The sequence below is a fragment of the Bactrocera neohumeralis genome, chromosome 5, assembly GCF_024586455.1.
Source record: "Bactrocera neohumeralis isolate Rockhampton chromosome 5, APGP_CSIRO_Bneo_wtdbg2-racon-allhic-juicebox.fasta_v2, whole genome shotgun sequence".
In the NCBI taxonomy this organism is placed as follows: Eukaryota; Metazoa; Arthropoda; class Insecta; order Diptera; family Tephritidae; genus Bactrocera; species Bactrocera neohumeralis.
Genome location: NC_065922.1, coordinates 68,557,588 through 68,572,134, shown reverse-complemented (window position 1 = coordinate 68,572,134; position 14,547 = coordinate 68,557,588). Strand labels below are relative to the sequence as shown.

Sequence of the window (14,547 nt, the reverse complement as noted above, 5' to 3'; positions counted from 1 at the left end):
GCACACGAGTCACATTGACGGTGTTTGTCGAAATCCCAGGTCTCCCAACACGGTCTTTATCACCGACCTCTTCTCGGCCCTCCAAAAAGACCTGGTGCCACCGAAACACACCGCCTCATGCTATAGCTACATCTGGATAAGACAGCTTGATCATATCAAACGTCTCTGTCGCAGATTTACCAAGTTTCACATAGAATTTAATCGCGTACCTCTGCTCTAACGAACGCTGCATTTTCAGGCTTACACCACTCACAGAAACACGTCGCGCGATAATATTTGTTCTGACTCTCCAGGTGCTCGGAGACAACTGACCAGCCGCTCGTTCGTTAGCTAGGAACGCACTCTATCGAATCCAGCCGTTACGCGCGCTCCGAAATACAGCCGTGGCGGAAGAAAATCAGTCTTTTAACTTTCCGGACAAACCCTGTATTCATTAGGTCTCTTAATAGCTAATAATTAATTATCAATTATAGCATCCAGAATTAGTAACTCATCCTAAATTCATTCACATTTACCCCTCTCGCTCAGTGTGGAGATAATATTGGTAAAGAAGTTTGAGTCTGTTACGTTAAACACTCATTAGCAGTCATGATTAATGCTAAACATTAATTTAATGTAAATATTATATAGCATTGTATATACTTGTAAGTATGTATGTATATACAAAATTAAGCACTTATTTTATACATTCTGTCCTTTAAAATGAGAGACAAATGATCGCCGTAGCTCAGTCGTTGTATTTGCTTCGAGAATAGCGTACACGAAATATACGAGATGTATTACGGTATCTGTTGGCTATGCGCATTACTTGCTGGAGGACAGTTAATAGAGGCGACGACGAAGGCGCATCGCTCTTATCGCGACGATGGTGAGTAAAAAAATAAGTATATAAACTGAAGAATACTAAAGTAGATTTAACTTTTATTATTATCTTTCGTCCAACTGCCAATCAGCGCATCCCGGCAAGTGCACGCTCAATGAGACAGTTATCCTCTCACCAGGTGAATCTGAGATATCGACGGAGTTTTGTGGGCGCTATGATTGTTTAAATAGAGAGGGTGTTGTCGAAATTGCCATGTGAGTACAAGATAAGTAAGATGAAGTCTATTAGTATTATTTAGTTTTAGAGATTGAGACAACGCCAAAACAGGAAAGGGAATGACTTTCTCTTTCATGCTTCTAAGAAAAAAAGAAAAAATTGATATTAACAAAGTTGAAGTTACTTTTTAGAGTGAAATTACAACGTCAGTCCCTTCCGGCTACAATTTATTTTTAGATGACTGTGATACAAATGCATTGTGCTTAAAATCTAGGAGACAGGCAAGGGTTTTCCGTGAAATTGCTGTGAAGATCGAGTGTACCGTTATGTAATAAATACAATTTGCATAGCTCTATACTTGCTAACAGCAGAAGTAGTGAGAAGAGCGTGCTGTTCGAACTTTTCTAAGCTCACATTAAGTGCATATATTATCAAATTAAAGGTTAAATAATTGAGAATTGCAGCGTAAGAAGTTATGTGGACGAAGTACAAACTTTGTATTTACTTACCTAAACTAATTCCACTCTCCTACTTTTTTTTTTAGTTGCGGTATCCATAGGCCCTCAGAAGGCTGCGAATGGGGCGATCCTAAAGATGAGAACGCGCCATACCCAAAATGTTGTGAACGCTACCAGATATGCGCCTAGAAAACAAAGTAAAACAGTGGCATCATGTTGATATTTGGTTATTCAATTGTAAAGTTCATTTAATAAAGTAATTTTATTTTTCTGTGGTGTATTGCACTTGAGACTTTTTACATTTGTGTATATACAGGCAAACATACGGGCTTGGATAAATCAACTAGTTAGCTCTTCACATTGATCATTTATGTTTACACTTTAAAAAGTGTGTTACGTTTCCTTCTGGTTGCTACTAACTTCGTGTTAAATAAAAAAATATACCCTGTGCAAGGTATTTTTTCTTAAAGGCTCGTTAACATACAAATATGCTTTAGTTTCACTGACACCCACGGCTCTAACTTTTGTTTTTTTTTAATATAGAATGTGATAAGTAAAGCTATTTACGCCAAGTAACGGAAAATGCTACTCAAAAACTTTCACATATTTAAACAAAAGCTTCATATGAGTAGTTACATTAACTTTTATGCGTGAATTACTGTTTACTTTTATCAGAAATTACTGCTGCTCTTCTCTGGATTGCCGCTATAATGCAAAGCAGTCTAGTCAAGAGTAGCGATAATCCGAATTTCCGTTAGAAGGCACATCCGGTACAATTTTCTTTAGTTTCTTCTGTTTCTTGCTTAGTAACACACTCAAGCCGTAATCTTATATTCTTTTGAGCTGCTGAAGCTATTCGAGCAGACTTATGCTTTTTCCACATTTCAACAGAACTGGAGTGCTTTTTCAGAAATATACAACCGAATAATTAGATTCAGAAATCGGAAATAGATAACAAACTCAGACAGTACTTGTTTTTTGATGCCGACCGTGAGTATTTGACTGAATGAGTTAGAATTAGTGAAAACAATTTTAGCGATACAAACATGAAATCTAAAGCTTATTACCTGGAAGTTACCAAATCATAAAGGTGCAAGTTATACTCCTGAAGTGACTAAATTCTGCATAGAAAGTTATGGTAATCGGCTTCTTATCTTCAGCTGGGATACTTTTTCCTTTTATACAAGTGTTGCACAATGACTTTTCTATCGTGTTATTGTTATTTTCACAATTTATTTTTTAATACATGTTAATTTGTTTAGCATTTTACACATTATATCACAATCTTTAATTAATAGCCATTCAAATTATAATTGCGCACAATTCACCTTTAAATGTAAATGTCAAAAGTGATAGAAGCTGCGCAACAGCATCAGTGCATTTTCACAGGGTGCATAACATAAGCAATTTTCACTGTTTAATTATTTTTACTTATTAAATTCTTAAATTTATTTCCCTTTATGTGCTTTTCACATATTTTTTCTTTTATTAAAATGCGCTGTAATTAAAATGTCACGCCGAATACTTTCTGCTACGCATTCTTTTGTTTGACAGCGCTTATTCATGTTTAACACACCAACAATTGTTATTAAATTTCCTTTGTGACAAAAAAGTGTGTGTGTGTGCATTTTAATATGACCTTAAGCAACTCACTATGTGAAATCAGCACAAAAGAAATTTTAATAACGCAAACAAGCTTCGGAAAGATAAAGAAAATTAACTAAGCGGTGTTAGTACTAATTAACGTAATTGAGGAAAATTCGTGTAAAAAATGTAAAATGCAGTTACTTGCTTTGTGTTATTAAATAATACCGTTATTGTTAGAATTAAAAATAAAAATATAATATTTTTTTTAATTTAAGTTTAAAAAAATTTTATCATTCATTCATGTGAAGCACCCTGTTCTTGATTTTCTAAGCAACAGCTGATCGCCAATATTAACGAACTTGTCAAAGCGGATATTATTTTGAACTTTAGCAGTAAGCGATACCTTTTTTGTTTCAAATTAAGAAATATTTAAATATATAAAAAAAAGTGTCAAATAAATGTTGAATATTGTGAAAGGAAGTGATATTCATTATGTGCAAGAGTTATTTTGAGATTTAGAGTTAATTGTGGACATTCATTATGTGCAAGAGTTAGTTTGATTTTTGAAGTTGGTTATGGAAATCGACACCGGAAGCTGTAGCGCTATGCACGCAAACAAGTACTGCTAAGCATGCCACGCGAGCATATTTGGGTGTGCTTGTAAAGGAGCTGTAACAGGTCCTGGGCAATGGGTAATTATAATTGCACACATGTATGTAAGTTCTTTTGGAAAATTATAGGTTAGCGTTGCTGTTTTGCTCTCAAATGTTTGGAATCTGCTTGTACATACATATATTTCATTGTAGCGTCCTTAAGTGTATGCAGGCTTGTGTATATGTATGTATAGTATATCCTTTCATTATACTCCTGTATGGGTTATGTTAGCGAAATTGCCAGATGAAATATTTAACTTATAAATGAATATTGATAATTAGAATATAATTAGTTTTCAATTAATTCTTATTTGCAATCATACAGCTGTACTCATTATGCGGTTTTAAAAATATACCAAAATACTAAATACCATGTTCATTATAATTAATTAGACAGTATTACAGTTGGCACTTGCCAAAGGTCATTTCAATTCAGCGTGTTTCAGTAGTTGAAATACAAATGTTCACAATTTTGTCCTAATATAATTAGTCCTAGGTATAATTAGTTACCATTTTGAAGGTATACTTGTGCAGAGAAATTGCTATTTGATGGCCAGTTGAATATGTACTTAAAGCTTGGCTATTTACATGTATACATACATATGTATGTACATGATGCATGTATCATAGCATGAATACTCCATCTTTGATGTTCCTTCTTATAAATTCTGTAAAGCATTTGTTGCTCTCCAACATACTTTTATTACATTCCAAGTTTAACAGGTGGCCTTTGTGCAATAACAGATGGTCTGCAATATCTTAACAGTGTTTACATTCGGCAATATTAACAAACTGCTATTTACTGGCGCTCCAACTCTGACGCAGTTGATGTTCTTAATACGTTGCGCCGGAGAAAGTTAATAAATAGAGAAGGCGCAAATGTTGAGTTATATCTTTTTGAGTACTAACAGAGAATGTAAGTAAATTTTATTTATTATTTTATTAAAATAGAAGAGAGAATGTTAATAAATTTTATTTGTTATTTTATTAACATTCTCTGGTTACCTGTGTTAATAAAATTTTTCGCTAACAGTGGCATTAAAGTTGCATTAACAGTTGCTTAGGAAGGAGGGGAAAAAAGAGCTTCTCTTTTCATAATTAAGGTATTGAATGGATTGTTGGGACATGCTGAATCCTTTTTGGAGTATTCATAGAAGAAGATAATCTCAGAGAGCCTATTTGAATTTTGATTAAAACTGAAGGCGAAATACTTCGGCACCGACTGGGTTTGTTAGGCTCTATTGTATTCTTATCGACAGGAGTTCAGCCGTATGATAAAGGATCAGTTCATATAAGAGAATAATATATGAATCCAATATCCGGTCTGTTTCTTTTTCTATTTTAGCATTTATTCAAGCGGAGAATAAGAGCCAAAAGGTACTGATTTTAAGTGCGATGAGTTTGACTTGGAAATTTGGCTCTTATCAGTACCTATAGTACTGTTTGTACCAAGGAGTCTGTGATTGCCCAGTGTTACAGTTTGGCTTCAATATAAAGCTCTGATCTTGGAGTTGGTTATAGCTTTAGTTCCTATCCTTCCGTTAATCCGAAGCGATTGAAGAATTAAAACCATTTACGTTTAATCCTTATCTGCAAATTTTTAAATTGAAGCTTTAAAATCTTTTCCTTCTCAACCAAAAAATTTTGTCAGTGCATAGCTTAAATAACTTTTCCTTTTTGTCATTGTGTAGCAAAATAGTTTTTTAGAGGTGGCTTGAGATTATTGAAATTACTTGAAGAGTAAGTTTTCTGCTATATTTTTACAGGTTATGTATAAGTTGTAGCTCTTTTCGTTTTGTCGTATGTAAAGACTTAACTGAGCAGCCACACTTTTTAACTCGTTCGTGGCACGCTATTAACAAACTGTTGCACAGACTTAGCTGGTCTGTAGCTTCCAAGCTGGCATACATATGTATACACATTCATGTATATAAATTTATAATAATACATCCTTTATCCTGCACAGCTGAGCTAGCGAGTTTGTGCCACCATCTAGAACAATGCTCCTTAACAGTCGCTTGACCAACACAGTGTCGCACGAAAATGTCGCCGACCACCAACAAACAACCAGCCAACTACTCAACTCTGTAACACATCTTACTTCGTAACAGCGATATGTTAACTTAACAGCTGGCAATACCATAAATAACAACATCGTCAATTGGTCTGACTCAGTTGATGTTAAATTCGCGCCGGTTCTGTTCTACAACGGAAATCAAAGTGTATGCGTTGAATGTTTTTGGTTTTCTGTTTTTCTTTTATATAAAACAAAAAAATAAACAAAAAACTAAACAAAAAAAAATGTTTTTTAAGTGAAAAAAATTAAATTGTGTAAAAAATTAGAGTCAGGCAGAAATTGTAAATGAATATTACTGTGGGCAAAAAATAGTAAGACTTAAGACTTGTTTTCTTATTGGTATGACTGTTTGTGCCAAATGTCAGTTCAAAATAATCTTAGTGTTAGTGTTTGATATACGTTTGTCTTTCTGAAGTACATTGGGTGAAAAGCAAAGCAAGCAGAAAAGCGTGTGCGCTGCTGCCAAACGCTTGATCCACAATTGTTATTAGTGTAAAAATACTTCAGTGAAATTGCTCTCAAACAGCGAAGAGTAAAAATAAATCCTTTTCCGGTGGCTGCCCTTAAGCTTATCGAATTCGCAGACATTTCCTTGTTTTTATTTTGTTTTCGGCTTTTGATGCGTGTACATACATGCATACATAACTGTGCAGCTGTGCATTGTACCAATTAGTGTGGCAATTAATGGTCTGATCGTAGTTTAGATAGCGCGTCAGTGTGATTAACATGCATATATCCATATATACAAGTGCAGACATAAACATAGCGTCAATAGGGAAATAATTTACGGTAGCCAAAAACGCTTTTATATGTGTATGTATGCGGGGCATTTGGTTTGATTCATTGAGAAAAGAAAATAAAAGCGAATAATCAGCTCCCAATCTATAGGCAATGTGTTAAGATAAACTTTGTTGGCGAGAAGTGCTACTGGGTGCGCTGTGTCATTGTGGAATCTGTAAAGGTAGCTTCTAAAGCACCCATGTCCACTAAGTATTTGGCACTGATGGAAATTCAGGTACCCATGTTGTCTGCCTATCTCGTAACTCGCTCTTAATTTCTTAAAGATATATAATAAATTGAGTGGTATATATAGTACAATACGAAATCAACTGGAAAGTTGAAAGCCTTTCTATTAAGTAAATGGGTGCTAGAGGAAGTATTGAATCACAATCAATTGTCTCAAGAGTATATTAATGACAAGCAAACATGTTTGTAATAAAATTTTATGCAGAAAAAATAAATAGAATATTTTAGAGAATTCACAAATACATAACAACAACAAGTACTAACAGCAAAAACAGCTATGAAGCATGCATACTACCACAATAATAATAACTCACAGCATGCCAACAGCTCGTAAGCAATAGGCATAACAGCAACAACAAGACTAGCAAAGCATAGCAAAAACTTTAGAAATCTATTGACTTTATCAGTATTGAGCGCAACAATTTGCCAAGTGTTGCCCCAGTGTGCCACGGCGTATGCAGATTGTGGATGTTAAGGCATGGTAGACAGGTGTGAAACACTTCTTTGTATGAGTGCAGCAATAACAACAAAAACATAGCTTACGGCAAACAGCTACAGCTGAATTTGTATTTCACCCACCCAATGGCACGCTGTCAAACCAACGACTTACATATATGTATGTGTACATACTTATATACCTGAAGCCCCTGCCTCGGAATCTGCTCAGGGATTGTTCTTGTAGATTATTCGGTCACAGCAAGGACACAATAAACAGGATGCGATTAAACGAAGCAAGTATTATAAATTGTCAGAGAGTTTGGAAAAATATAATGGACAGGCATGAGAAAGATAACAAATAGAGAAGGCATGGGCGTTTGTTTCTTTCATGTACTTTAAAAGTTTTTGCTGCGTCAGATTCTGAAGTTTTGCTTAGATAAGACATCATTAGTGCTGTGGGTGCTTGAGTAGAAGGTAGCACAGCTACATACTACATCTTTCTGAATATCGAGTCAAAGTCTATGCTTAATTAAGTTCGGCTACATAAAGTTAGTTGAGTTAAGTTATGTGACGATAAATTAATTTAAGTTATGTTATGTCAAGTTATGTTAAGTTCATTGAAATAATTTTCACGAATTTAACCACTGACTGGCTGACAGTCAAAGTCTATGTTAAGTTAAGTTTTGCTACGTTACGTTAATCGAAATGAGTTACGTTACATTACGTTAAGTTATGTTAAGTTAATAAAAAATATTTATCGAATTTTACTACTGACTGACTGACAGTCAAAGTTTATGTTAAGTTAAGTATATTCAGCTATGTTAAGTTAAGTTAATTTAAGTTAAGTTCAATTAAATTAAGTACGTTCAGTTGAGTTTAGTAAAGTTACGATAAAGTAGGTTAAGACAAGTTGCGTTAAGGTGGTTTATGTTAAATTAAATAAATTTCATAAATTTAATAACTTTCCAGTAATTTCACTTTGGTTTATGTATGTAAGTAAAGCTAAGTCAATTAAAGTTAAAATCAAATTAATTTTGTGGGTTTAACAAAAATTATTTCAGTCTTTTCAGTTTAGTTAAAAAGTTATATTATGTTAAGTAAAGTTAAGTTAAGTCAAGTTAAGTTAAGTCAAGTTAAGTTAAGTTCATGTTAATTAAGCAAAATGTGTGAATTTAACTAAAAATTACTTCAAAAGCTTAGGTTGTTAAGTTAAGTTAAGTTATGTTCAGTAAAGTTAAGTTAAGTTAAGTTAAGTTAAATTAAGTTACGTTAAGTTAAGTTTAGTTTAGTTAAGTTAAGTTAAGTTAAGTTAAGTTAAGTTAAGTTAAGTCAAGTTAAGTTAAGTTAAATTAAGTTAAGTTAAATTAAGTTAAGTACGTTCAGTTCAGTTTAGTAAAGTTAGGATAAAGTAGGTTAAGACAAGTTGCGTTTAAGTTAAATTAAATAAATTTCATAAATTTAATAATTTTCCAGTAGTCTCACTTTGGTTTATGTAAGTAAAGCTAAGTCAATTAAAGTTAAAATCAAATTAATTTTATTGGTTTAACAAAAATTATTTCAGGAGTTTCAGTTTCGTTAAAAAGTTATAGTATGTTAAGTAAAGTTATGTTATGTTAAGTAAAGTTAAGTTAAGTTAAATTAAGTTACGTTAAATTAAGTTTAGTTAAGTTAAGTTAAATTAAGTTAAGTTAAGTTAAGTTAAGTTAAGTTAAGTTAAGTTAAGTTAAGTTAAGTTAAGTTAAGTTAAGTTAAGTTAAGTTAAGTTAAATTAAATTAAGTTAACTTAAGTTACTTGAAAGCACATCAGTCCACTCAGTTCTATTTTCTAAATAAGACACTCAGCTAAATACAAATATTAAATTGCTGCATAACATTTCGATAACACTGCACATTTTTCATATGAGTACTCAAGCTTTAAATACGCACATGCCCACACAGACGTGCAGGAAATAAGGAAGGAAATTATAATATGGAAAAACTAATAAACAATACAAACCGTAGCAGCAATAAAAGCCCAAATAGACAATAAAAGCAAACAAGCCACAATATGGCAATAAATAAGGTTGCACTCGGCAAAACGGAACATGCTTACGGTGTGGAATGCTGGCGCGTACATATGTATGTATGTGTTGTCGTTGTTGTACTTTTTGTTGTTTTACTTTTTGTTGTTGCTCGTTTTGTTACCAGTTTGTGCTTTTTACGAGTATCCGTGCTCTTGTTTTTATTTATCTTTTGCTCCAGCGCTTTGTGTTTTTGTTTATATTTCTGATAGTAACTGCCTTTTTATTTATATAGAAAAAACCTCAAAATATTTATAAACATGAGAATATTTGGGTTTTTACCTTCTGTCGTGTTTCTCTCAAGCACAAATTAATCTTTTGGCTCGCTTTTGATTACACATTTTATTTGCAGCGCTGTTTTTATGTCCATTTATGATTAACATGACCCTGACGAGTATCATTTTGAGGAGCAAGATAGTCTAGACAATGTTGTTTCAAATGAATTGCATTTCGTGCACGTTCAGGGGTGATTGAATCAGCAGTTTGCTGTACCAGCAGAACCTAATTACCTTCTACTTCTTTGATTATCTCAATTGGCTTGTTAATTATAACGGTGCAAAGGGAAGAGAATAATAGGGCAAATCCAATGACAATCAATCCTTTTTTCGAACACTTTGTACTTTGTACGCTTTTTCAAGTGATTTCTAAATGACAAGGGTACAGCTTTTTAGTAGGTCAGAAAGTTGCTGAGAGAGAAGTGGAAAATAGAAAATAGATCTATTGACAATTGGTCCACCATTCACAACATCTCTATACTACAGAGCTCTATAAATTTAAAGTTCAGATCACATATCCTCTACCAAATGAAGTGTGTTTAAATACTGATCGTGACGAAAACTAAATTTATTGAAAGAATGTTTCCGAAACGGGCAATTTTTATTGGATATTGCTGCTTGTATAAACCATTTACTGCAATTAGGATTACGGACACATTTTCATATCCCAAAATGGGAAATTTAATTTCAAGAAAAGATAAGGCGAAAATATATCATACTAATATTATAAATGCGAATGTATGTTTGTTTGTTACGCTTTCACTCAAAAACTACTCAACCGATCATCATGGAACTTTGTACATATACTCTTGACGGTATTAGAACTAACATAGGATACTTTATATTAAAAAAAAATGTTACGAAAGATAAAAAAAAATTTTGTCAAAAAATCGTTAAATTTAGCTACTTCAACGCCATCTAGCATTACAGTAATAAAGTTTCAACACTGAATACTGTAATACCGTCCCACTGTATTACCGGCGGTGACAACAATATCTAATTCAATTGAATATAGTTTCAACTTTTTCTAATTTTTCTATTCATCGATTTATCTCCAGTAGTTTATGAGAAAATAATTTTACAATTTTATCATGCTCTAAATTTCAACCTTCAATAACTTTAACAAAAAAAAAAGAATTTTGACGAAATATTTATATCACGGGGTATGCGTCTGGTCCCCTTTCTAATGAACTGCTCATTTTCAAAATCGGTGATTTTTCGAAATGTTCATGGATGACTTGATGTGGTTTGACCCTCCTATACGAGTAGATAACATTAAAAATAGTATTTTTTCAATTGTTAAATCTTTCTCTGTCCAAGATTTAGTTTCTATTTTCAAAGAAAAAGTGTCAAGGCTCAATCTTAAGCTCAATTTTGTTAAAGAACTTGGAAATTTAATTCCTTTCAACTCTTCTCAGTAAACTATTAATGTGTACTATTATGTGTATATGTGCGCAGTTTGATTTATAAATAAACCTTTTGAAAACTCTATAGCTGATTTAAATTTACACTTGTATGTGCTGCTGTAAGTGGTTTATATTAAATGCGCGCATGTAAGCGGGTGTTGATCAGGAAAAAATCAGCCCTCGTTAACTACAAGTGATTATCGCGAAATTAAGTATTCTCCGGTGTTTACAATGTAACACTCACATAGACGATGCCATGAAAATGTGTTTATTAACAGTGTGCGATGAAAGTGTGATATTCTGAATTTTCGCTAAGTGCATGTTTTGGAATTTTCAACTAAAATAGTATATGGGTATACATTATGAATAAGAGTAACCTGAAATTGTAAATTTAATTATTCATCAATATTTACTTTGTCGCCTTCAAAGTAATCGTACTGTAAATCGTAAATGTACTAAACTTAAGCCAACGATTTTTCCACTCCTCGAAACACTTTTAATAAGCACTTTTCGAGATGGCCTTTATTCAGCTCCTTCAGCGAATTTGGTTTTATCTCTACGATCGACTGAAAACGGGTTCCACAGAGAGCAACACCTTGATTCTTGAGCAGCTTTGGCGTGTTTTTTTTTGGTTTTGGGTCGTTTTTTCCCCTCCAGCATCAATCATTGATCCTCCCTGTCTCAACGGTAGTTACAATACTCTACATGAATGTGGGATCGGTATTCGCACAATCAAGCATGCCCAAAGTACTCTTTTCGAAAAAAAAATCAGCTTTATATACCCAAAGATGTCGTGCTCTCTTGTCACCTCTCTAACACTTACATACCTCATGATTTTCAAGCACCATTTCTTTCACTTTTTTGATATTTTCATCAGTCGAAAAGGTCGAATGTCGTCCAGAACGAAGCATGTTTTCAACGATCACTCGACCGTCTTTGAGCACTTTGTACCACTTGTAGGCTTGTGTTTTTGATAAAACTGAATCACCGTAAGCCTTTTGCCAACATTCACAACTATCCCGCACACAAAATTTGGTTAGAAATACAAATTTGAGAGAAGTTCTTTGTGCGATATTTTTACCCATTCTAAAAACCGAAATGCACTACGGCAATGCTTAAATAGCTGCTGTAAACAAACTGGTTGATAGATGGCGCTTATATTCGGCATATTAATTCAGCACAGTCCTGTTAACTTAGCAAAATACATTTTTTGGATATACCATACTTTTTTGTCACAAACTAATCCCATATATGGCTCTACTCAGCGTCTGTTGAAAACTGAATCTTATGAAAATTTTTATTCGAGCAGGGTGTTATAGCTTTGGTACAACCAAAGTTAACGATTTATCTAGTTTTTCTGCTTTCAAAGTTTTTTTTGTTTTTTTTTTCCGCTATCCGAATACGTTTCGCTCACACTGTTTTTGAGCAATGTATGTGTGTATCTACGCTTGCGACATTAAACAAATTACGTGAATGACCAATTTGCCACTGCGAAAGCACATATACACATTATATTGCAAATATTCAAACAAACAATTTGCAACAACAATATCAACTATAAAAAGCAATTAAAACGTATGTGTGTATATGTATGTGAGTATGTATGAAACTGTTATTTACTGCTTTACGGCTTTTAAAGCGTTTATGCACACCGAAAACATATGTAAATACATATATGTATATGTATATACTTATATACAGAAGAATGCTTAAAACTTCAATAACGGTCACTAGCAGTACCGTTAATCATTTAATAGTGCGTAAAGCGCATACATACGTAGATGTTTGTGATTTTCCAGCTAAATGTACATATGCATGTCTATGTGCATATAAAAAAACTGTTTGAATGCGTGTAGAACATTATTTAAGCAGTTATTGTTATTTACAAGCATACATATATGTATATACGTATATGTTGGACATGCATGTCCTTTATGCAATCACACACCAACGCATGCTATAAATAAATATAAATAATCGAATATTGTACTGCTGGTAAGTGGGTATGTGTATGTAAAGGGATGTTATGCTACTATGTGGACTATACATACATATATATATACTTATATAGACATATACAAAAACGTACATACATGCATGCTCTTACGTACAAATGCACATACCAATCGAGCACTTCTCTTCCATGTGCAAAGTTTCCTCACCACAGAGCAGGAAATAACGAGATTGCGGTTAATTTCATAAAAAGTTTTATTGCCAATAACAATATAAATAGAACAACACGACAAAAATAGAAAAACGAAAATAATAGAAACAATAAAAACAATAAAAAAGTCGTGGTTGGACCTTTTAAATAATAAAAAGCAATTTGTGAAATGAAAATTGCATAGAAAGGTTGCAAAATAAATTGCAAGACAATAGTAAAAGTATTAAAAGCAAATAACAGTAAGAAAATGAAAGAGAAGTTTATATAAACAGCATATAAAAAAAATAAACTTTTTTTTAAATTAATAAAAAAGTAATAATAATAAAAAAATAAATTCCAAAACTTGTCTAATCTTTTTAAAACAAGAAAGAACGTTAACTTCGGCTGCACCGAAGCTAATATACCCTTCACAGGTGCATTTTTTTTAGTAACTATGTGTTCAGTTTATATGGAAGCTATATGCTATAGTAATCCGATCTGAACAATTTTTTCGGAGATTACATTGTTGCCTTAGAAAATAATCTATACCAAATTTGGTGAAGATACATTGTAAAATGTGAAAGTTTTCCATACAAGAACTTGATTCCGATCGTTCAGTTTGTATGGCAGCTATATGTTATAGTGGTCCGATATCGGCCGTTCCAACAAATGAGCAGCTTCTTGAAGAGAAAATGACGTTTACAAAATTTCAAAACGATATCTTAAAGACTGAGGGACTAGTTCGTATATATACAGACAGACGGACATGGCTAAATCGACTCAGCTCAACATATTGATTATTTATATATATATATAGGGTCTCCGACGCTTCCTTCTGGGTGCTACAAACTTCGTGACAAACTTAATATACCCTGTTCAGGGTGTAAAAATAAAGGTCAACGAGTTTTAAGTTCATCAAAGTGTTTAAAGTTTCTTACAAGTCAATAAACTGCGAGTTCAAAAAAACCTCAAAATCATTTAACGTGACCTAATACCAATAACATACCTTACTATATCTACTACAAACATAAACACCTTAAACCTAACAACACCCGCCCATGTTTTTCTGCAAGAGTTGTTGTGTAAAGTAATAAAATATAATGAAATGCACTCCGTTGAGCTCGGAGAAAATTAATTAAAAGCGAGTACTTTTTATGTACTTTAATCACCGTGACCTTGGCTTAGCGCACAGACAGTGTTAATGCCTGAGGTGCACCGGTTAAAAGCAACCGAACGAGCGAAATGCGAAAGGTGTGACCTTTTGCACAGGGCAAAATCAATTTGTAATTGAGATATTTGAAGGAATGTGTCTGATAATGGGAGAGCAGAGAGTTGCAAAATCGTTGTTAAACCATACAAAATTATTTTTTAGACATTTAATTAAT

At 33.1% G+C, this 14,547-nt stretch overlaps 2 protein-coding genes across 5 annotated transcripts in view; both read left to right on the top strand.

Annotated features, from left to right (window-relative positions):
• Positions 1-712: 712 nt before the first annotated feature.
• Positions 713-1,782, top strand: LOC126758456 (uncharacterized). The gene is made up of 3 exons (XM_050472725.1): positions 713-868; positions 954-1,077; positions 1,584-1,782. Exons 1-3 carry the CDS (start codon positions 775-777, stop codon positions 1,684-1,686), a joined length of 321 nt encoding a protein of 106 aa, XP_050328682.1. The 5' UTR covers positions 713-774; the 3' UTR covers positions 1,687-1,782.
• Positions 1,783-5,928: 4,146 nt separating this feature from the next.
• The window catches only part of LOC126758449 (uncharacterized), a 102,327-nt gene continuing 93,708 nt past the window's right edge, over positions 5,929-14,547 (top strand). For 2 of the 4 annotated variants that reach the window (XM_050472719.1, XM_050472720.1), the window contains exon 1: positions 5,929-6,125. The gene's annotated coding sequence lies outside the window, so the exon portion shown is untranslated. Of the gene's footprint in view, positions 6,126-9,091; positions 9,401-14,547 lie in introns of those variants that run through there. The other 2 variants (XM_050472717.1, XM_050472718.1) reach the window with 2 other exon arrangements.